Raw genomic sequence first — 25374 nt, 5'->3', positions numbered from 1 at the left:
AATAAGTTTTTCAGCCTTTAACAGGTGGTTTGCATTTTATCTCCATACGCTAGAGATGTTATTCAGAAACTTTTTTAATTGAAAAAAGATCGTCATCATCTCTCATTGCAACTAATGATTTTGAAACATCAAAAATTCCAAGAATTGTTGTTCTATTTCAAATACTTTAATATTGTTTAAATGGATGTTTTTGAAATTTTTTGCTTTAGATAATAATGTCTTATAAAAAAAACTAATTACTTCAACAAAATTTAGTGAGTAAAAAAAACTTCTCATCGCTAAAAATTGATATAACAGAGCTTCGTTGAAATCTGAATGAAACAGTCATTTTTTTATTTTTGTAACATTTTTCTCTACCATGTACGTTTGAATTATTTATTTAAAGGTATTTCTCAGAAATAGGTAACGGATCCAATAGTCAATAGCTTTAGGAGTAGGATCAAATTTCTTGACGTTTGAATAAATTAATATAAGTGATATGACCTGTTTTATAATTTTTATATTAATTTTATGCACTTAGTATAACATACGAAAAAAAATGTTTACTTCTATCAAGGTTATATGATAATAAATACGTTGGATTGAAACATATGCCGATGATATGATGTCCTTAATGTCGATCCCAAATAATGTTTTTATTACCGAGGACACAAAGTGCTATTTTGGTCCCTTAAAAATACACTTGCATTTGAATTGTGACCAAAAACCAAAAAAATCAATCAAAGAAATAATATGCTCCGTTAAATTTTGCAACAAGTTAGACGGGTCAAGTGTGTTTTATTTGTATGAAATAAATTTTTTAAAATTGGTGCACTATGTATTCTTTAAACCACTTGATTCCAGCTTCTTAAGAAAAAAAATATAGTCACACTGCAAATAAGAATTTGGATTAGTAGATTAGTAGACAAAATAGTTAAGTTGAAAATTCTATTTACATCCATATAGAGACAATCATCAAGAATATGTATTTTGAATTCTGTAAAAATACTAACACTAAACTAAATAAAAACTACCTACTGCATGTCCAGTTAAATTAATAGATTTGTTAATTGTATTGAAAAAATATTAATTATGTTTTTACAAATGAGGAAACTGTATTTGGCCTATTATAACACTCTTTGATATTAAAGTCAGGAGTATTTTTTTGAGGCCATGTCATTCAACATCATAAAAGTTCGTGTTTTCAATAATGATTATCATCGAAATTTCTACTGTAAAATTGTATGAATGAAGCCTTCCATTAATAATCTACTCTTAATTAAGAATAACTTGGCCTTCAACTACAATCATAATCTTTTTTCTTGGTGGTGCAGATTAGAATAAATTTTAAGGTATTTAAAATAATTTATATTGCATTCTGATCAATTAAATCCATACTTTAAAATAAAAATAAGTACTCTATGATCTAAAGCGTAAATCTAATACCCCTATTGTATTAATATATGTATAGTCTGGACAATCACCACGAAAAAAGTTTTTAAACAAATCTACACTTCAAAATGAATAAAAACATTATAACAATGGTTTCTCGAGTTTAAAATTTTTCTTTTCCACCTACGTTTGATAAAACATTCCTGGGATGGCATACTTTTCTAACAACGTCATAGTAAACTTGCATATTTAAAGCAAAATCCAATTTCCTTAACGTTTGATTCCCTTGTAGTCTCAAGCTATCCTTTAACTAAAAATGTAAATATTTTAATGAGCTATGGGCAATGAACTATAGTATTTTTTCTCACCTTAAGAACTGAAATATCATTTTTACCAGGAGTATAATCACTAGGAATGTACATCTTCTCAACTTGTCCCAGAATTTTGGTACGGGAGTTGTTTACCGAGTTTATTTGTACGATTGTAATATTATGTTTAATAAATTTGTTAAGTTTGTCAGTGATGCAACTAGCAGCAGTTACAATATGGTCATTGCTGATTATTGCACCACCGCAAAAGTAATCCATTTCATGGCGAAGAGATACGTAACCTTTAAATTCATTTACTGATACGACTGATTGACTTAATAAAAGTTGAAATCCAAATGCTACAGCTAAAACTGGTATAATAAGATTGTTACTACCCAAGGATTCTGTAAATTACTAATAATATGCACATTTTTATAGTATTTACCTTTATTAGAGCCAAGTATGGATACTGACGAACAAATATAATCTTTTGTTGACACCATTGCAACTTCACTAGAATATAATGAGAGTTAGTTATAACTACTGTTTTACAGTTATCCAAATTCCTGTTGCTGTATTGCAAGTGATCACTCTTTGTATAATCTAAAAGTGTTGAGCACAATAGTTTCCTTTTTAACTCAAGTCTTATTCGTCAAACTTTATTTTATCTCTGCCCGAAGACTATTAAAGAAGCTTCACGCTGTCAAAAGAATTTTAAGTATTTTTAAATTCGAGTCATCCTTAACTGATAAGTATTTCACACATTTTATGTGTAAACGACTTTAAAACTTTTTAAGATTCAAATTCTCACGAGTAGTGCCAAGTATACAAGCAAGTATTAGGCATCTCTTTTAGCAAGGTTTGTTATCTAAATAGAAGCATATTTTTTTCTGGCCTTACTAATTTTTGTTCAACCTCTAGTTCCTTAATTTTTCAACAGTAGATAACTATGGAAATTTTTTTCTTGATATTAAACAGCTTTATTTTCATACAGAAACCATTATTTTTAGAAAAGTATTTTAAAATATTTTTAATGGTATTTATGTAAATCGTTAAACTACATGGAAACATTATTTGCTGTTATGTAAAATGGAATATATTAAACAACTGTTTATTAAAGTAGCTGTTTTTTTTTTTTTGAACAAACAACAAAGTGATTTTAATATACTTTAACATGTACATCATTGATTGCATACATCCAAATTTGGTTTGAGTTGTCATGAATGATGCCTTTTTTCTTGAATCCCATAATAATGCTGTACTCTTTGATTTCTTAATAAACCGATGCCAAAGATGATATCATCACCTTGTAATGCTTACTGCTTGAGTAATCCAATTTAAAGCTTTTTTTATTACGATTTGTAAGTTTTATTATTAGGTTACATTGCAGATTTGCACGTACATTAATTTTCATGATCGCTATTTATGTTGCAATTATTTCCACCAAATTCCAAATTGATCATACTTTTATATTGTACTCTACGAAAAGTTTAAAATTCAATTCTTTTGTGAAAAAAAGTTTCATTTTGGATTCTTTCGCAGGACCACACTGCGATTTTCCGGTCAAGCATGAGAAACTTTAAGAATCAATAAAATATGCTCTTTGTGTTGTAAGAATAATGTATATTTTATATATATCTACAATCAAAACAAATAATATCTTTTTTAAATGTTCATCATATTTATTTTTCAGTTTTATACAAGGATGACAACTGCTTTACGTAAGAGGGTTTTTTCTTCTTGTAGCGTATACAGTACTAATTTACCTTATAATGTAAATCAAATTGTCTCTAAGTGCAGTTGCTTAGTCAAACTATCTTGGACGCTAAGAAACGTTTAATATGAGTTCTTTCTGGATTTTTCTTTCCAAAAGCACAAAATACTCATGAAATAGGTAGAAATGATAAGAAATATTTCTGAAATTAAGTTGCTTTACAAATACTCTTTTTTCTAGATTAAGTAATCTTCAAAAAAATATTTACATCAACTTTTTTAACACATGTTAGTGTTAGTAACAAGGCACTAATAAAACAGCGATTTTGAAGCCTCAAATGAAATGTGGATGTCAGTCATGATATAACATATTATTTTCATTATCTACAATATATATTAAATAAATTCTTTATAAATAAATAGAGTTGACTTGATAAACCACCTAATCAGAACTCACTTTCTCGATATTCGAAAGTAATTGTTAGTCGTATGAAATCACTGATGGATCAATAATTTGAAACCATACCACGGGCAAAAGGACGATAATGACCTCTTATCGGGCTATGATAGGGTTCATAAATTAACTTCGATACTGCTACTGGCTACATGCATATAAGAATTACCATAAAAATTTCAGCGCAGCTTCGGAAGAATACTTTAATTCTGTAACTGCACTGAGAGAAAAAAGTAGTAAGCGTAACTATTATTATTCCGTAATAGCTACTACACGACTTTAAAGGTGGCTTACTAACGGTGTGTAGCAAATTCCACTACACGCTATTCGCTCCGTGCATCAGGTTGGAGGGGATAAAAAAAAACGACTGCAGCGCTGTAGGTGAGCAAAGTTGGCGAACCCGTACCCCCATGAATCGTACAGTAAGCGTTGTCTTATATGAGAAGAGATATTATTTCATTTAAAGTAATTAGTTGAGAAATCGAAGACGGAAAAAAAATGTTATTTAGCCAAACCGGGTCTATAATACGGATAAATAATTTTGCTAGGCACTTCAAATCGCCCGAAATTTTAAATAATGGGTTATTAAATATCATCTGTCATATAGTACACAACACACATACTTATCTGTAATGTTGTATACGTGAGAGCAAGAACTCCAAGCAGTCGACATAGGCTGCCGCTAGCTGTATAATCTGAATCAGTGTTTACGTTTACAAAGTAACGAAATGCGTACGAGACAGTGCTGTGTTGTTAATTGCAACAAGAAAGAAAAGCAGGGGGTGGTGCTTTATAAATTCCCAAGTAGACCCCATGAAACAAAACAGAAGGAGCTGTCAGCTCACGTCGGAGATACAGTTGTCTTCGTTAATCTGATAAATAAATTACACATTTATATATATGTTACCATAACCTACATTTGTCAAGCATAAGCAATAATGTACTTACAGATAATTCTGCTTTGTATGGATTTAAGCTGACAGATGTTTGTCTCACAACATAGCAATTGATCAGATGACCGACTCCTTTATTTACATATTCCTGTACGTAGGCAACGTGCCCACTCTCTACTAATTTTTTAGCTTTTTTCAGCGTTTCATTATTAAAAACTATGTTGCAACTTATACTTTTAAAGCCTGTTTGGATAATTATATCCATTTTTTAGGGTGCTGATGTTTAGGCGATAGCAGTATGTATGTCTTATTCAATAAATAATACTTTCTCCTATAAGTGACAGTGTTACGATTTAATCATACGGGGGTACGGTATTGCGCGATTCTGACACCGACGGCGGCGCTGCGTGTCATGCACGGAGCGAATAGTTAGAAGCACGCAATGCCGAATAAGACACAAACATATATATGTATATGTATAAGAGCCAAGGAAAAGCTACTGCATGAGCTCTGCCGATAACCACGCAAAAAAATCATAATTTACTAACTGTTACATAATAACTGCATTAATTTTCTTTAACCACATCTCAATAGCCATTTTTTCTAAATTCATACAGTGTCATCAATGCAACGTTTGGTACAAAAAATAGGTACTTTGGAGGTTATAAATTTTTTCAACTTGTTTTCGCTTTTTATCGTATAAAGTGTTAAGAAATTTTGTTTACATTTTGGTCCCAACAAAAGATCGACTTTATATTTTCCATTTCATGTATATAATTGATACCATTAATTAGTTTTTAACTAAAAGCTAACTATTCTACACTTCGTAGTAGAAACTACTACACATAGTTAGCCAACGTAACTCCAACCCCCTAACTACAAACTTGTAGAAACAACCGAACATTAACGTAGACTTTACTACATTTTTCTCTCAGTGTGTGCGATTTGTTCAATATCACTCATCAATAGGGCCAAATTTAATCTTGTGATCTTTGATGTCATAAATATTGTTGAATTTCCACTCTACGGCACTCGTGTTAGTGAGCAATGTATTCGCGTTATTAATGATTTTGTGAATACTTTTGATGATTTTATTTTCAAATAATGATAAAATCCAGCTTCTTGCATGCTCCTTAAAAATCCTGTTGTGCAGCACATCAACATATTTTGAGCAAGTAGTCTTTATTTGCTCAGTGACTTTTCTGTTGTAAAAAATGGAAAAAGGTTTATATTAATACAAAAAACGGTTAGAAAATAACTTAACCCTAAAAAATTAAACCTACTCTTGACTTTTTATATCAAGGTACTTTAACTTGACTGAATGATTTTTAAAGGCCAAATCTATGATAATCTTGGATTTTATGTCAGTCAAATTCATCTTGTATGATGCTTTGCAAGTAGTAGAGATTGATTTCCATGTGACGTCGCCGTTGAACTAAAAAGATGTATTTAACCAATAAGTCGTTATTTACCAGCAAAAAATTTTATTAGTAAAACAAATAATTTTAAATCATTGACTCAATTTAATCTAATCATTTGTTAAAATTAGATGTCAGTTAGTATGTTTTAAAAATCAACTTTCTAAGTATTAAAGTTTTATGATACTGAAAACTATTTTTTTATATTTTTTTAATATTAACCAATAACCCTTTTTATCCCACTTTTTTTTCTTTGTAATGTCATTTTAATGCTTCAAACAAAGAAGTTTTTCAACTTTTTCAATCATATTTTTCAAATTATCTATTTTATTTAACATTTTAAGATAGAAAGAAGCACCACATAAAAAACTTGTATTTTCCCTAAATGTAATATAATCTTTAAGTAGGGTACGTTACATAATTTTGAATTGTATTTTTGTTTGTTTGTAATACATGTCATCCTGCCTTGTATGCAAATTAGTCTTTTTCTTGAATTGCAAAAAAATGAATGCCTTTACTTACTTCAGCCTGATTCCAGCCTATATTCATATCAATGCTTAACGTTTGATTTTCACACCAGAGTAGACTATCTTTAGTACTGTATACGTTCGATAAATGTCTTATTTCTCCACTCATAAAAAATGGTATGAACTATTAACACGATCAGTTTGATTAGATTTTTTTTATTTTTTATTTTTATAAAAATTAATTTCCGTACTTTGCCTGCCATGAGCATTTCGATAATTTCCTTAGGTTGGTTGTGGAAGTTGAAACTGAGAGCCTTTTGAATAGTGCCAATGTTATTATCTATCAAGCGATTGAGACTCGGTGCTGAAACTTTTTGACTAAATGAAAAGTCAAATGCCTTGTTAATTAAAAAAAATATTATTTCATCGAATTGAATCACATATGTATGTACGTAATGCGTACGTACATACATACATATATATATAAAAGTATTCGCACTCTTTGCATCCATTATCTGCCAACAAGCTTTCACTAGTTAATTCTAGGTAATTAATACGGCAATATAAATGTTTTTTTTTTTTACTTATTTTAAACTTTTTGTTGTTTTTTTAGCTGTTTTTCAAATACTTTGCAAAAATTAAAATTTGTAAGAATAAAACCAAGGGTTTATACGGAGCTTGATTCATGTTTTAATTCTAGCCTTAAAACAGTATATTTTTCAGTTACAGATCATTTTTTGACTTTCATGCCTAGTGTGATTCAAGGGATTCTAATGAAATTACAAAATTTTTATCAAAACCATCCTCTGTTGGTTATTTGGTCCTGCATTGACAGCAGAAAGAAAAAAAAAAGAGGGAAAAAAAAAAGATTTTAACACGTTTCATCCTCGATTGTTGAACCAACGTAAAAAGTTGGTCATGCGTACTAAGGAGCTGTATCATAGAAAAAGTTGAAAACTTTCGTATTTCATTTTTTGCCTCTCTTCCAACGAATCATGAATTCCGAATTTTATGGATTCTAATAAAAATTAAACAATATAAAATCTGTAGGATAATATGAAGTAAAAAAATATGTATCGTTCACTTCCAAAAAATTATTGTTATCAAACACGTCATAAAAAATTATAGTTTTGTCCATTCGAATGACTGTTCAACCTTTTTGAGAGTAATTTTAACTTAATAATCTATTAACATTTTTTAATGAGAATTTTCTTTTTGGACATACATGTAGTTCAGTTTTATCTGCATCGCATGAAATTAAACGTAAAGACTTTTTAAAGTTTAAAGTTTGAATTGTATGAATCATGAAAGAGAAGAGTGTTACGAATTTTTACAACTCTTATTTACTTCCTATTGCTAGTAAACTTACCCATAATCAATTTCAACTCAAAAACCTTATATTCTTTGCAATCCTAAAAAAAGTTCAATACATAACTCTTGACTTATATGATCCTGAGGACAATAATTAGCTATAATCACTAAACTTTCATGTGCAAAGAGCTTAGCGACAAGTGGTACTGGTGGACTTGCTTTAAAAAATTGTATTTCCTACACTTTTCATCAAAAAAATCTTTTATTTTATTTATATCTTCATTTAAAACTGTCCTATTACGTCATTTTATCCATAGCTACTTAACATACAAAAGAAGAATAAAAGGTTGACTCACGTGTTTGAAGATCGGACATTAGCCATTTTTACTTTTCCATCTGTAATAGCTGTGATAATAAAGTCCATGTATAAAGACACTCGAGTAAAAACTACAGGAACTCCTTTATTATTACAAAAATCTTGAATATAATTGCCCTTCATGTAAATTCCAATAATCATATTTTTGTATATAAGAGGACTGCCACTTTCCACCTAAAAACAGAAGGATATGATTCAATATGTGTGGGTACAATTGGAATGTACTCTATTTTTATAATATATTTTACTATGTACACAAATAATGCTGACAATCATAATGGTCGATCCTGTACATGTAAAAATCAGTTTTTCAACGTAGAAATAAGATACTTTTATTGTTTTTAATTTTTCCGTTAATAACTTATCTTTACGTCATTTAAATTGTATTAGAGATGCTGGGACAAAAATAAATTTTTTTTTTTTTTTTTTCATTAAAAAAAATGCAATGGGCGAGCGCTCGGAACTTAAGACTCATACCTTACTGCAAAGGACGAGGCAAAAGATTCAGAAGAAAAAGAATAGTACTACCTTATAAATCTAAATTTAATTATTTATAAATGTAAGTATCTTACGAATAGTTTTATCTATGACAAAAAGGATCAAAATATGTGGATGCTTGGAAATAATTCATTGATTTATGATGAAATTTTCTCAAAGAACTTACGTTGCACCATTTTTTTTGGTAGTTTGTCATCTGCATCATGCAAAAATGTTGCGAGCTAATGTCAATCGCAACATGAAATTTTTGGCATTCGTCTCTGGACAAAAATTTCATCCGCAAATGCATGGAGCGATAAATAGTGTTAACCTTGTGTCTACCTACATTAGATACTACAATTCTATAATTTCTAGGTTTGCCCACTGTAATAAAAACATCATGGTAAACTTGCACATTTAAAGCAAAATCCAACTTCCTTAACGTTTGATTCCCTTGTAGTCCCGAGCTATCCTTTAACTGGAAATGTAAATATTTTAATGAGCTAAGGGTAATGAACTATAGTATTTTTTCTCACCTTAAGAACTGAAATATCATTTTTACCAGGAGTATAATCACTAGGAATGTACATCTTCTCAACTTGTCCCAGAATTTTGGTACGGGAGTTGTTTACCGATTTTATTTGTGCGATTGTAATATCATGTTTAATAAATTTGTTAAGTTTGTTAGTGATGCAACTAGCAGCAGTGACAATATGGTCATTGCTAACTATTGCACCGCTGCAAAAGTGACCATGTTCATCACATAGAGATACAAAGCTTTCGAATGCGTTCACTGACACAGTTAATTGACAAAACAAAAGTTGAAACCAAATTGCAGTGGCTAAAACTAATATGATTAGGTCCTTAATACAACAAGAATATAATAATGATTTTATAAATAGCAGTAAATGTCTACATGTATAATGATTTTACCATTGTTAGTACCAAAGAAATAAATTGAACTCTTTGTATAAATTAATGATTGAATGTGATTCATTGCTGGCACTTTCTTGACTGCACTTGAATATACCACTACAAAACTGTAAATATTGTTTAAAAAGTGACTATTACTTATTATTAATCCTTGAAGGATTTAGAGAACTTAATTTTTTTTTCTTAGGTCTCATTCGTCTAACTTCGTCTACTCTTAATGTCTACTGAGTATATAATAGGAAAACTGTGGAACCTTGATCGAATTGTAACTAAATTTAAACATTCATCATCACGAATGGATAACCAAAATTGATATTCCATGTTCAAATGACTCTTTAATGCTTGTGGAGATAATAGTACAGAAAAATAAAATTTTGAGAAAATCAACTAAAAGTATGCATTTTATTTTACAGGCAATGAAGTCTATGAAGGAAAAAAATGTTTTTTTTTCTTTTTTTTTTTTTATGAATTAGTTGTTAGTTTTTTTCTCACTTTTTTCAATGGCAGCGTTTCCAGTTTATGTATGAGTGTAATAAAAGCATGATATTCTTGCTCTCAGGATTTTACTAAGTGGCTTCTACGAAATTTACGAAATAAACGTTCTCATTAGCTGTTTGTTACACGTTAATCTGAATTAGCTATAATTTTGTAACTTAGCTGGTGTTGCTTACGTCACGCGATTTTGTTCAAAGTACTCCATCTCGACTACTTCATGAGAAAATGGATGTATAGCTTTGTAAGGAAATTTTTTGAGAATTAAAGAGAAGTTAACATTTTTTAAATAAAATTCAGTAGTAATTATTTAAAAAAAATTCGTCTTACTAGTAGACAAGATAATGAGTAAATGATTCCAGATTTAATTATAATTAAAACAACAAACCAGGGGGTATTAATGGGTCATGAGACCCACGGTAAGAACGAAGTTCTTTAAACATGAGATGGGTATAGACACAATTTCTCAGGTAACAAGGGGGTCGCTAGACTCACAGGAAGAACGAAGCTCTGTAAACGTTAGTACTGCATTCATGTTGTTTACTAAAACAAAAACTTGAAAAACGAATGAAAAAAAAAAAAAACAATAAGTAGTTTAGTACTCACGATGGTTGAACTTCGTGAAAACCTCGTGCATAAATACAGTACTCACGAAGTTCAACCATCGTTTTTTTTTTGTTTTTTTGTTTTTTTGTTTTGTTTTTTTTGTTTTTTTTTTAGAATTGTAAAAGAAAAAATCCAAAGTCAAATAAAAATTATTGTGGAAAAATAAAATTGCTTGGGAGTGTGAGGGGGAATGGTGGATAAAGGTGTGCAGAAGAGTAACACACGGCACGGTTGGCAGATATACATATATAGTGGGGAGAGGGGAAGTGTATAGAGAACAGTAGGTGAGAGGGACGGGGTAAGGAGGGAAACTGGAGAGGAAGAGACTACGGGTAAACCACTTTCGTTTCAAAAAAAAAAAATCTGTCGGTTTTAAAATTCCAGCCCCCCGAGTAAGGCGACATAAATAACTTCGTTCTAAAAAACTTGATAGTTAATGACTTTGTGTTTTGAAATTAGTCACTTCCAAACCTTGCTTATTTAAAAAAACAAGCTGTTTTACGAAATTTTATGTTAGTACCATAGAGGTATAATAATAGAGTGCGCGAGCAAGGCAGAAGAGACGTCAGAAGGTGCGAGAGAGAGCGCATTCTATGCCACCACTCCTGATTGGTTGTTCCGGTCCCCTCGACCCATACCCCGCTGATATCACCAAATTCGTTTACTACTATATATATTACCGTGTGTATACGTATGTGTGTGTATAGCAGTGCAGACTGCAGCAGAAGACACATTTGTCAGTTACTGTTGTATTAAATAGTAAACAAACCAAACATGATAGTTTTAATGTAAGGTTTTCATATACACATGGTTATTAAAGTATTATTGTATTAAAGTCATGCCAAAAAAGTGTATTGTGTGTAAAATAAAACAAAGTGGGAAGTGTGGACGTAGTTTCCATAAGTAAGTAAAATATAACCTTCAACAGACATTTCAAAATAGTGTAACTGTGTAACTGGTTATAATTTTCCTTTAGATTTCCCGAAGACGACAGTAAACGAAAACAATGGTATGAAGCCCTAAATATCACGACAACCTTGAACTACAACACAGCCCTTGTGTGCAGCGAACACTTTGATGCTTCGAATTATTTGATTTTCAATGACGAAAGGCAACGCAAGAAGCTTTCCCCAGATGCTATTCCATTTGACGTAAAAGCTGCTGTCAAAATTGATGAACCTCAAAGTGACATAAAAGAAAATTGCCTGCTTAAAAATTCCAGCAATGTGCATATTAATTTGCAGTCATCTTTGGAATCTGATAAGTCCACCGAACGTAGTTCAGTCATCAATGATTCTGATTGTGATGTTACTACGAAAAACGATACCGATGCATCCTCCATTTCACCCATTGAAGCAAGAACAAGTCGCAGTAGGGGTACTTCATTGAAAAGGTATTTTATATATTTTTTATTTATTTCCAAAGAAAAGTTGAATTTACTGATTTCTTTTTTTTCTATGACAGGAAAATCAATTTTGCTGACAGCAATCCCCGGAAAAAGATTAAATTTGTTGATGGGCATAAAACAGATTACATATCAAGGAGCGACTTTGTATCCGATAAAGCGTGGAATAAGTTTATGACATGTTATATTTCAATGAAAAAGAAAATAGCAGCAGGACATAGCAGAAGCAGTCGTCAAAAGAAGAAGTTCTGGAATTTGAATGGTGTCATCACTCATTTAAAAGAAAATGCGGAGAATAGCGCTGCTCAGTATTTGCAGGTGTCTACCTAAGTTTCAAATGTCGCCAATTCATGAAATATGCCTAGGTTTCGGAAAAATACTAATTGTGTTGCATACTATACTTTTAATTCCATTTTAATGTAATTAGTTGCATAATTTTTTTTTAACTGACTATTCTTCAATTAATTATTATATACACGTGATTTCTTTGAATACAAATGAAAAAAATATAACTATATAGTTTACTTTTCAATTATTCCAAAATGCGGGCCAGCCTGAAATTTTCTTTTCCTTCTTTTTGTTTTTCATTTAATAAGTATGTATTTTCCCCATTCAACAGGAATTACCTCCACATGTCAAAGAACTCATCGATCGCGTGAGAAATAACAAAGCCAATGCTCCTTATCCAACACACTTAAAAAGCTAAGCAAAAACTCTTCACTTTCATTCACCAGCAGCATGTGAAGTTGTTCGGCGTTCATTTTTTAATTGTTTACCATGTCCACAAACACAACGTCATTGGATGGGATCACGTAACTTTGAACCTGGTATACCCCAGGAAGTTGTTGAAAATGTTGCAAACCTTGTGAAGAATGAGAGAATGAAGGGTAAAAATCTCGTTTTCAATGTAACGTTTGATGAGATGCACATTGAACTAAAAATTGACAGAATGGGACAAAAACACTCATTAGTGGAAAGGTCTGGTTGACATGGGTGGTCAGTTAAGAGAAGGCAATGAAAAAGATAAAAAAGCACAGGCTGGAAAAGCTTTAGTTTTCATGCTAGTTAACATAAATGGAAATTTCAAAGTACCTGTTGCTCATTATTTGATTGATTCTTTAACTGGATCAGAAAAATCCGTATTACTGACAGACTTATTACGTACATTAGATAATTATGGTATCAATGTGAGCAGTATTACATTTGACGGCGATGGCAGTCATAAAACTGCTTGCGAATTGCTAGGCGCGAATTTAAACTATACAGAAAAGCAAACTTCAAACCCTTTTTTCCACATCCATGTTCTTCTCAGCCAGTTTATATATTTTACGACGCGTGTCACTGTTTAAAGCTTGTCCGTAATTATTTTGCGTTGAAAGGTCCAATAACTCACGATGGAAAAGCTATAGATTTGAAATACATTCGTTTATTACATGCTAAGCAAGAAAAAGAAAAGTTACACTTGGCTTGCAAAATTCGCAGTAGGCATGTTGATTTCATTAATGAAAAGATGAAAGTCTTTTTGGCTGCACAAGTATTAAGTACTAGTACTGCAACAGCTTTACAGTTACTTGAATACAACTTAAAAGATCCTGATTTTACAAATGCTGCAGCTACTGCTACTTTTTGCCAAAATTTCGATACCATGTTTGATGTCTTGAACGTCAGGATGCAAAAGTCGAAAGCGCCAAATAGATGTGGGATAGATAAAAGCTCATTACCAAAACTAAAGGAAACAATTGATTCATGTATTGATTATATTGAAAATTTATACATTGATGTACTTGTAAAAGAAAAGAAAAACAAAAATAGTGCACCAAACAGTACATATAAAACCATTACCAAATCAGTTGTTCATTGTAAGTTAGTTAGTACAGGATTTGTTGGTTTCATCATTAGCTTGAAAAACTTGTATTCACTTGCAAAGCAATTACTCGAGAGCCATTGTATTGAATATTTTTTAAGCTACAAACTGTCGCAGGATCACTTAGAAATGTTTTTTTCTTGTATAAGACAAATAAACGGGTTTAATAACAACCTCACAGTAACTCAGTACTTATCAGCGATTAGAAAGTTATTGTCTAATAAGCTCGATGTGAACGTGTCTTCATCAGCAAACTGTTCACCTCTAGATCGCACTTTGCTTTTATCTACAGAGAGCATTGAACTTGGTAACGTGGAATCGTCTAACAATGATGTAAAGAACAAGAGTATAGCCAAAAACACAACTAAGGTAAAATTGAATGTAAAAGATGTTTCTATTATCCTCGAAGAAAATCAGCCTTATTTCGATCATGATTACTGTAAATCATCAAAGTGGTATCCTTCTGTGTACACTGATGAAACAATCAAACATACGGCAGGTAGTATAATTTATGTATTACAAAAACAAGAAAGCTGCCAGAAATGTTGCAATTTGATGGATGGGTTCAATGGCACAAACAAGTCTCAGTTGTCTGTTCTAAAAAATCGTGGTGGCTTGCATTTTGCTGCAGAAGACGTTTTTATTAGTTGCATGAAAACGGAAGAAGGAATTAGAAAGAAGACTAGCTTATTTGATAAAGATGTTAATAATTATTTAGTAAAAGACGTACTAAAAAATCTTTCGAAGGATATTTTTAGTGATAAACATTTTTCTAATCATTCAGATCATCGTAGTAAATTAATGTTTTCAATAATACAAAAACATATAGATATTTGATTAAAACATGAGAGTACCATTCTTAAAGATAATAATAAAAGAGTGCGCATGCTTCGTAACAAATTAACAATATTTCAAGGACAATAATAGTACGTTACTCCCTACTGTAAAATCTCAAATGTAATAAGTCATGTTTATATTATTTATGTAAGAAAATTCTAGTCTGTTAATCAAATTGCAGTGAAACAAAACTAATAAATTACATGTGTTCGTTATCTTCTTTCCTAATTTTATTCTGAATTCACAAACATATTTTTGTCAACACCTGCCAAATGTGTCTTCTGCTGCAGTCTGCACTGGTATACACACACATACGTATACACACTGTAATATATATAGTAGTAAACGAATTTGGTGATATCAGCGGGGTATGGGTCGAGGGGACCGGAACAACCAATCAGGAGTGGTGACATAGAATGCGCTCTCTCTCGCACCTTCTGACGCTGCCACTTCCAGGCCAGTATAGCAGTCACGCACTCTATTATTATACCTCTATGGTTAGTACAATTTAAGAGAAAATGGTTTTTATTTTTTAGTAATTTTAACTCTATCGGCTATGTTTCGATAGGGTGTATATAATAGAATGTGGCTGAAGACTCCATTTTTGGGACCGCATAGGTGAAAGAAGTGATGGAGAGGGGAACACAGGTTCACATGCACGCAATCAATCATACACACATCTTCGCTCGGCTTCTTCTTTCCCCAGTTAGTCCCGAAAATGGCAGAGCCAATCAGTGACTTTCGGACACTTCAGCCACACTCCCTTCCAGTGTATGTCTCGACCAGTATCCGCGCCACCATCGACCAAAAACGTAAACGAAATAATCGGGATATAAAAAGCGGATAACTATGGCAAATTAGATAGCACGACCGTACCTTAGTGAAAATGGCGTCGTTCACGTGTAACAGACTAACAGTATACTTTTATATACAACTCTAACTTGTGTACCTATTGTATAGGTGACTTATATATGTACAAGTACACTGTTACGCGTGAACGACGCCATTTTCTCTAAGGCACGGTCGCGCCATCTGACGAATCAGCTTATACGATTACGATATAACTATATCGATGTACCCTCATACCAACAGTACATTTAGGGCTTCACAAGACCAAGATTAGCATCACTCTTGTATGTAATGTACTGTTCATTACCTTACCAAATTAATTCAAACAAAAAATATTTGTCATGGAGGTACAACAGATTTTTAGTACCCTAAATCATTATAATCAGGAAGGTTAAAACACATCTCGGGTTTTCGTCATTCTAATGATTATCTTGCCTGTTTTTTTTGACAAAGCTGCAGAATAAGATTTAAGAAGCTCAAGTAAACCAAGATATAGACTGCCAAAAATATTATTTTTTGCTATTTGAAAATTCGAGTACGCTAATCTGAAGTAAATAGTAGTGCGATGATGCATTGTCTGCTTCTCAATCTTATCTCGCAGTGCTCTCTACCTAATTAATCAATAAATATACACTTATGGAACAACTACAATTTTTATCCACTTTTAAATACGATTTCCTTTCACTTTTATGCTTAGTAAACGATTGGATAAAATGTGCACCCATAAATAACTTTATACATGCACACATATTTGAGATTTAGATATCAACTTATCCATATACACATTTTGTCGTGCGTAAAATACCAAATTTCCGATTGTTTAATCAACTTTTTTTTACTTATAAAAAAAAAATAATAATAATAATAAACAAATAAAAAAATGAAAAATATAGCGAAGGAATAAAATGTGTCTGTAAGTCCAATTGATACAGTTAAAAAGCTTGTATTTTCATCGTGCCATCGAAAATGAGGATTGATGAAAACTTTGTTCTAAATGCATAGGGAAAACGTCTGTGAGCCGGTATTAGCTCTCACTTCCGGTCAATCATCTCCTCAGACATACCTGTAATCCTCAAACGTGGTAAGTTCATTACGAGCCAAAGATAAGTCTTGCCACGAAAAAGGCTGTTTCTGCTTTCGACAGCTGCTGTCGAGGTAAGACGTAGTCAGACGAAGGTAGGCGTGCCACTACTTAAGTGTCTCTCAGAATACAAAACATTTTAATTACAGACACTCGAAAGAACTTGCAAATGACGTTATGCAGTGTTGAAAAGTGGAAGTAGACTTTTTTGGAAAATTTTGTAGAAATTAGAGCGCAATCCTTCGATTTTCCAAATTGAGGCTGCAACTGTACCTGTCAAATCCTTGTACCGTTGAATATACTGTGTGCCGTTGACTGATCATACAATATACTTACGTATTCGAATGAATAGTGTAATCAGGTGCAGCTGACTCGAAAATCTTGACATGTAAATTTATGCCGGAGATGCGGTAGATGACGCAAGTCGTTACGAGCCAGCTGCGGATTAAAAAATTATTATTTTGATTACACTCGTTATTGTACATTGAACTTTAAATTACGCAGTGATGAGAGCTACGAGAATTATATCGTAAAAAATTACCCTAAAGCTACAGTGAAAATTATACAAATATTTTGACGTTTATTTTACACTCGATAGAAAAATTACCCCTGCACTACAAATTGACTACAAAAAAAGGAGTTTAAAGAAAAAATAATTTTTATTAAATTTTTTACCGTAACTTTTCAGTAATCTTTTTTTTCACATTTAGTTTAATTTATCTCAGTTTATCAACTTTATTTTTATAAATCAAGAAATAATTACTTCAACTTAATGGTAAAAGTGCAGCTAACATCAACAAATTTTATTGAAGTTAAAACATTACCGTGAAACTGCGATAAAATGCATTATAGTAAAAATCGTAGTTCATCGGCTACACCTTTACCATAGATTTTACAGTCATCATTCCTGCAATTTTTTGCTTTTTTCTGGTAAAAATTATCAAAACTTATTAAGTAAAAATTCTTTTAACTGAATTTTGTTAACCCAGACAAGCCCAAATAAACGTTCATTTAAATACAGACGAAAAAAGATTTATTTGAATAAAATAAACGTTTAGTTAATTCAACTAAATATAATGCTAAAAAAAATTATCCATTTGATTTAATCCATTTTATTCAAGCGAATTTGTTTTTCTTCAGCGACATACCCATTCACGTTCCAACGTTACCACAATTTTCACGGTCAAGTTTTATGTAACGGTTCACTCCTTCTACCAAAACGTTAATTTCCCGTCACCTGGCAAAGCATACCCGCAAATAATGTTAAGCGTGCACGAGAGATAAGAGAGACAAAAAACGCATCCTTGCGCCAATAGAACAGAGCTCTATCAAGATCGGCTAAACATTCCTTGGAGAACAGTCTCAAAAAAAAAAAAAAAAAAAAAAAAAATTAACACGGCCTACAAATCGCCGTCGCGTCAAACAGCGACAACTTGTCGATCGTCTTGACATTTTTTCGAACTGGATTAGCTCGCTGACTCTGCGCTATTCAATCGGCCCAGGAGACAGCAGAGATCGGTATCGGGGCGCTAAAAGCGCAGTCCTGTCCTGAATTCCAAACCCTATGCTCGGCTTCATCGCTTTGCAATTAGAGGCTATTGCCGTGTGCGGAAATTCGGCGTGTTTTACCACTTGGCGCCGATTTCTCGGTAAATCGGCTTCGAGGGAGTTAAGACGCTTTAGATATTCCTTTCGTGATGCACTGCGTCTGTAGCTCGGAGTTGGGGCAATTTTGTGGCTACGGCATGGTAATGGCGGGAAATGCGGGGAAATGGCACAAATTACAGTTGTATTACTGCTTGAAATTCAGTAGATTGCGTAAATAATCAAAAAGTTATTGTAAACAAATAACAACTCGTTTTTTTGTGGTAATATTATTAATGTGCACCATTTTCATTTGTTTGACTTGGATGCTGCGTTGTTTGAGAAAACCATGGTTAAAAAATCTATTTTTCTAAATTTTATTCTAATACACCAATTATTCATTGTAAATATATATTGTTAATTATTGCAATAGTCTGAAATATACAACAATAATTAATTATAGTCAATATGTGTATCTTGAATTTCGAAATTATATTGGCAATGCAAATTTATCCTACTAATATCATATTTAATCAAGTAAAAAAGTAAAAGTAATGTCAACTTGACATTACTACGTGGATTTTCACAGAAACAATTTGATGTGCTTTTTTTATTTGCAAATGATTAAGTATTATTTAAATTTAATATATACTAAAAAAAATTTCATTACTACTTTCACCATGATGCAAACAGCTTATGTTTTTATTGGATATTGAGAAATTTTTTCAAAAAGAGGGGTAAAAATAAAAAGTAATGAGAAGTAACTACTAATGAAGTTTTAAAAGAAAGTATAGTAGTCGACAATATACATGAAACCGGTATCTGTTATCGTAAAAGTACATGGTAAGGTGTACCAGTTATATCAGTTTAATCAACTCTTTTCTCTAGTACAAAACATTTTTACCTTTTTAGTCCGGGAGCCAGGGTACTTTTCGTTGCCGATGGAGGTCCATGGCTGCACCAAAGTTTCTTTTATGTATTTTGATGCGCTGAATCCGATTTTTGAAGGTGCTTGGCTGTAAAGTTGGCCGATTAATTGTTATAAACATTTTTTATAAACAAATAAGAAATTTTCATTTTTTTGACATAAAAAAATTTTTTTTAGATTTTTTGGCCAATTTTAAGACAAAAAGTATTCTTGTCATTTTTTCGTAAAACCCTTTGTTTACGAGTAAAAAATTCACGAAGTTTCGAAAAACAGGATTTTTCACGAAATTCGACCATACGTTGCAAATTCATTAATGCACATTTTTTAATCCAACACGGCTTAAGACTTTCGTATAATATAGTACTACAATAATATGGAATGAGCAATGTATGATTTGAATTTTATTTTTATCTAGCAATGCCTCATCGTTAGGTCTATTGCGCGCTTACGCGGTAAGTATGTACTGGAGACCACGCATGAGAGTTCATTATGTTTATTTATAAAGAGCTGCATTTAAACTTTCTTCCGATATTTTCACTCCTTATTTAAATGTCTAAGTATGCACATCATAAAAATTGTTAGGTAGCATATTGTTAAACAATTTGTATAAACAAAAATTTTCTTTTATTTTTTAAAACATTTTTTTTATTTATCTATCATGTTTTTAGCAACAAGAATCTAATAAATGCATATATTTTATTCTGCATAATTCATGTAAATGCAGCCTATCTTAGATGTTGGAAGTATGTTGGAGCAAACGTGTCTATTTTTTAGAAAAATACTATAACTTGAAGATATCATCCGAGGCGTTTAGTTAACAATTGCTAATCTTATCTTCAAATTCTTCTTAATAAATACCGAGTTGTAAAATTGCGCAAACAAAATTATACAGAAAATTTTTCTTTCAGTACTCTGATGATGATATCAACTAACAGACCATTTTGTTGTTAAATATTAGCGACTACTGGATACACCCTCTCACTTTTTTTTATTAATTTCAAACTGTATAGTCTCAGGTAAAATATTTGTCCCATCCCAATCTCAAAATTACTGCACCTTAGTAATTTTTACTACTAAAGTTTCGTAGAGAAGCTGCAGTAGTAACATAACGATATAATTAAAGCTTAGCGTGATCTCTCAATCGTTACTTCGTGAAAGACAGAACTTGAAATCGCAATGTTTAAAAACCGATTAAAGTTATTAAAAACAAAAATTCCAGTCTCAAGTAAATACAGCAATAAATATGTACTGGCAATGCAATCAACAGCGCGAACGGCATCCCGATGAAAACGGTACGATCCCGTGGAACGTCGTTTCTCATTTAGGGCCCAAATGGCTTCCCCAACTTTTCGAAATCAAGAAGAGATGGTGTAGGATCTGCGTACGCAATCGCGCGAGCGAAGCAAGGAGAGATTTCCATTACTCCGGTGTCGCCTAACTTCTCCTCCGCCTAACTTCTGTAATGCGCCTAAAGGGTTTTCCTGTTGTGCAGGTTCCGATCGCATTCGAGTAAGTAATTGGTTCAGGAGCGGCTTCCCCGACCATTTCCTTGTTCTATTTATTGTTACGTAAATTCGCGTGACGCCTGAAAGTGGACGTTCTATCGAGGATCGTACTTACGATTTAGTTGGATTTGTTGGATTCTTGGTGATAATGTTGTGTCACATTAGTTGCCATTTGTTCATCAATAAGCGGAGAAATTAGACATTTACGAATGAAGATTAGAAAGTTTTGAAGATGATTAGATAAGTGTAACTTTGTGATGTGTAAATTTTACCGATTATATGTTGATCTTTAACATACTTTTGTTTTGGATAATACACAAACGTAAAACGAGTGTTTCTGCTCCATCTAAAGTTTGAATCATTTGTTTGCTTCATCTCGGATAATCACTTAGTGCCTATAAGTAACAGTTGCACCAACTCTTCATCATATAAGTTTACAATTACTGCAGAAGAGAAGAATATTATGTTATTCAATGCAATCGGATGTTAAACAAATGAATAATAAAGACTTTTTTTTTTGTTATAATTATATAAATAATGACAAACAGTTTTGAGTAAACATATATTTCTATACATTTATACGTCACTGTCAATTTATACATACGAAAGAAATTTTTCTATGAAAAATATCATTTTTAATTATCTTAAATTATTAGTTTACACAGTATTAAAGCGTTTTATTTATTTATTTCTACAATATTTAATGTGACAATTATTTACCATTCTAATTGTGCATGCTTAGGCTAAAAATTCTATAAACACAAATATGCGAGTACATCAATCGTGCAACTCATAATATACATACACTTATAAGACTTGAAGGAATAAAAAATACGTGGTGGAACAAATTTAATGATCGATACGAAATCGAGATACTTTGGTAAAAACTTCAAGAATCACGCGAGCTTTGAATCCTATATTATGTTGATGATACGAAGTGAAAGGCTTGCCCCGCTCTGTTAGTGCCGATCGCTGACCGCACGGACCTTGCGTTATGAAGCGTCGATTATCTTTTCGACAACGTGGTTCAGTGGTCTAGGGGTATGATTCTCGCTTAGGGTGCGAGAGGTCCCGGGTTCAAATCCCGGCTGAACCCACTTTTGTTATTATTTTTTATTATAAACTACGTTACTTCAACATTTTATGTCTTTGTTGTCGTAACAACAAATCGTTTTTTTTATTATTATTAATTCAAGTTAAGTTTCCCCATTTATAAATAATTTTACGTGTCATAATTTGTATTTCGTGATCAGATCTGTTTTTTACGTATTTTGTGTCTATAAATTGTTTGTTCTTATTCATATTTTATACTTTACATTGTTAAATACATAATTCGTTGTCTTCATGAAAAAATGTATAAAAGATAATTGTAACTTGACATAATTTTTCAACAATATAGTAGTAGTAACATTAACAATACGCTTGGCAAAAATTATTGCAACACCAAAGTATTTCGCCATGTGTCACTTCCGTCAAAGTAGTTAAATAACTTACAGAATAGTTGTACTTACTGTTTGTATAAAAAAACCATCGAAAAGAAAAAGTATAAATTCCTCTGGGTTACAGCGATGCATCAATTATATTATTGGCAATTAACTTGTGGTAAAAATTGTTGTTGTTTTAATTTGTTGCAAAAAATTTATAAATTTCACTGTGATTAAATGAATCTAATAATATGATTAAACTGTCGTCAACTACTGTAAATGATCTTCGCAATTATTAATTACACACTTGCTTTTTTTTAAGAAATAACCAAATTTAACTTTCAGCTTTCAAAAAACTTGAAGCAAGGATTATAAGATATACATATTTGAAACAGAAGTAAAAACATAAATGCATCTAATCACGTGTATTAAATATTATTATATTGAATTGTACAAATAGTAAACAAAATAGAAAGGGGCAAAGTATTCAGTTTCCAACAATGAATTTCGGTATTATGCTTCATTGGGACTAAAAACTCATAGTACTCGATAATGTTGAATAATAAAACTAAAAAGGATAGTGTTTTAGATAAAGGAATAATTTTTGTTGCCAGATAATTTTACATTTATTTTTTTTGTACAAAAATATTTTGAATTTTGTGAAAATTAATGTGCCATGACAATAATTGAGCCATTTCTTATTTAAAAAAGTCAACTAATACCAAAAAGTATTAATATAAAGCTATGGATTAGATTTAGTTATCAGCTGTAGTCTCCTACACTAGACGTTTTGAATGATGTACTTTCACACCCTAAGTGTCATTAATATATTTTTAATAAAAAACCAAAAGTTTACTTTCGATGATAAAAATTATTAAACATGGTAACATGGTTGTTGCAGAAATTCATTAAACAATATTGATCCATATCGATATATATTTTTTACAAAGATGAGAATAATCACAACGCCAAAGAATTAATTAGTAATAAGCTAAAGTAATGAAAAAGATGACTACAAAAATATATCAATGTCTTGAAAACCTTTTAGCCTCTTTGTACACGTCTGTAGTAAAATAATGATAAAGTCCATTACACCCTTATGCCACAAACACGATTTTCATCTTAATAATGACACGGACTCATATTTAGATGATGTCGAACATGTGGCTCAGTGGTCTAGGGGTATGATTCTCGCTTTGGGTGCGAGAGGTCCCGGGTTCAAATCCCGGCTGAGCCCTTCTTTTGTTCTGTAAAAATAAAGTTTGTCGTACAATTATTGTGTTAATTAAGTACAAAATAAGCGGAATTTAATTACCTTCTTTTATTTTTAAACACCGCACTGAGAACCTTGTTATAAATATATATATATATATATATATATATATATATATTTATATTTTCATGTTAATGAACTGTTTATCAGACGAATGAGTAATACGTAAACTCATTAACTTATTTATCATGCTTCATGCAATGTTGCAGCTAATTATGTAAACGTTTTTTTAGAGTATTAACGATTTAAATGCTCAAGTACTGATAAGTAAACAACAATTAAAAACCTTTTATCTTATCAAAGACGTATGCATTATATATTAACCAACAAACGAAAAAATGTACGTTGGATATGCTCTTTTTTGCTTTCAAATATTACCACGAATTTAATTAAATTAATTATTTTTTAATCTATAAAGAGCCAAGTAAGCTGCTTTTTTGAATCATGCAACAAACAAAAAGTTATGTGACAATCAATTTTTTAATATGTAATGTATTCCAAAGTTATTTTTTATCATTATTATCTCATTCGATCTCATTTAAATTCATATTCGTGTACACATAATCATATTATAAAAGTTATAAAAAGTTTTTGCTCTATTTAATTTTTTTAATATTATTATTGTTAAATATCTCTTTATACAGTTGTACAATCATTAACGTAATAAAATTAGAATGTTAAATACTTGTATTTATCCGTTGTAAGTGTGCAATTGATTTATCTTGAAATTGTTGACTGCTTTATAACTGATTCTTGTAAGCTAAAAATAATAGCAGTTTATACCTCAAAATAGCTATAAAATAAATAAGAATTAGAATATAAAAAAGTGAACTATAAATATAAACCTTTTCAAGACAAACTGACCACTGACTAAACAGTTTTTTTTTAATGTGAACAAGCTTTAAACGTAATAATTAAAAAAAAAACTTAATTCTTCGTTTCCAATCTTTAACATGAAAGGACACAGTTTTTAGTATCTACAATAGAATAAATTAAAACTGTGTTAATATATCATAACATGTTTTATTTATAATAATATTTATTTTGAATATTGAAAAAAATGATCAATAGAGATAAGGTTTATTTACAGATAAAATAGTTTGTACTTCAAAATACTTAGGAATCCAGACTTACGCAAAATGTATTTCAATAGAGTTAAAAAAATGTATATGCTAAAGCATTAACTTTTCTCACAAAACCGCATCATGTAAAATAAAATTTCAAAGCATGTAAATTTGTACAAACGTTCATGAAAAGTAAGAAATAATAGTGTATGTATAATTCACAATACCTGCTGTGTAACAAAATTTTTTCGAATCATAAGAGTTCAATATATTTTTATCCTTATAAAGTAATGATATTTTTTTACTTTAAACTATTTGCAGCTCAAATTTTTAAATGCATTATGTTTTCACATACTTCAGTATTGCATTTTTCGTAAATCTTGATGAAGCCAAAATATTTGTAACATTTTTTTTTTTTTATGCTCACTGCAGTTACCTAATGTTTATTGTGAATTTAAACAATATTCTGAAAAACGTATGTTTTAATTAATCCCAATAAAATATACGTAAAGGAGCTTGATATTTTTTAAGTTGCAAACATCAATAGTACATTAAATGATTAAATATTTATATTGAAGTAAACTAATATTTTACGATTTTTTACTACTTGATCTTTATTTTTACATGACGATTTTCGTTGTACATTGTAAAATATAATATGAAATACACGTGTAAAGTGTCAGTTCATAAAATGACGAATATACTTTTGAACACTTGAATTTCAAAAAGAGGCTAATAAGG

At 31.0% G+C, this 25374-nt stretch overlaps 2 protein-coding genes and 2 non-coding genes across 5 annotated transcripts in view; all 4 read left to right on the top strand.

Annotated features, from left to right (window-relative positions):
• Window positions 1-25374, top strand: part of LOC106647423 (uncharacterized) — a 132803-nt gene that overhangs the window by 47764 nt on the left and 59665 nt on the right. The gene's annotated exons all lie outside the window — the stretch shown is intronic.
• Window positions 11597-12610, top strand: LOC106647567 (uncharacterized). Its single transcript, XM_089597702.1, has 3 exons — window positions 11597-11722; window positions 11796-12212; window positions 12284-12610. The coding sequence occupies exons 1-3, from the start codon at window positions 11658-11660 to the stop codon at window positions 12552-12554; spliced, it is 753 nt and encodes a 250-aa protein (XP_089453828.1). The 5' UTR covers window positions 11597-11657; the 3' UTR covers window positions 12555-12610.
• TRNAP-AGG (transfer RNA proline (anticodon AGG)) lies at window positions 21897-21968 on the top strand. Its single transcript has one exon. It is a non-coding gene; the product is annotated as a tRNA-Pro (tRNA).
• Window positions 23462-23533, top strand: TRNAP-UGG (transfer RNA proline (anticodon UGG)). The gene has a single exon. It is a non-coding gene; the product is annotated as a tRNA-Pro (tRNA).

Source organism: Copidosoma floridanum, unplaced genomic scaffold, assembly GCF_036245765.1.
Source record: "Copidosoma floridanum isolate Cflo_tuat_1 unplaced genomic scaffold, Cflo_Japanese_pri ptg000035l, whole genome shotgun sequence".
NCBI lineage: Eukaryota > Metazoa > Arthropoda > Insecta > Hymenoptera > Encyrtidae > Copidosoma > Copidosoma floridanum.
This window is presented reverse-complemented; position numbering and strand designations above follow the sequence as displayed.

Excerpts from the sequence above, each read along its gene's own strand:
- LOC106647567 (XM_089597702.1), top strand. The coding sequence starts at position 11,658 with ATGCCAAAAAAGTGTATTGTGTGTAAAATAAAACAAAGTGGGAAGTGT. Across the intron at positions 11,723-11,795 it reads TGTGGACGTAGTTTCCATAA|ATTTCCCGAAGACGACAGTA; the intron begins GTAAGTAAAATA and ends ATTTTCCTTTAG. Across the intron at positions 12,213-12,283 it reads AGGGGTACTTCATTGAAAAG|GAAAATCAATTTTGCTGACA; the intron begins GTATTTTATATA and ends TTTCTATGACAG.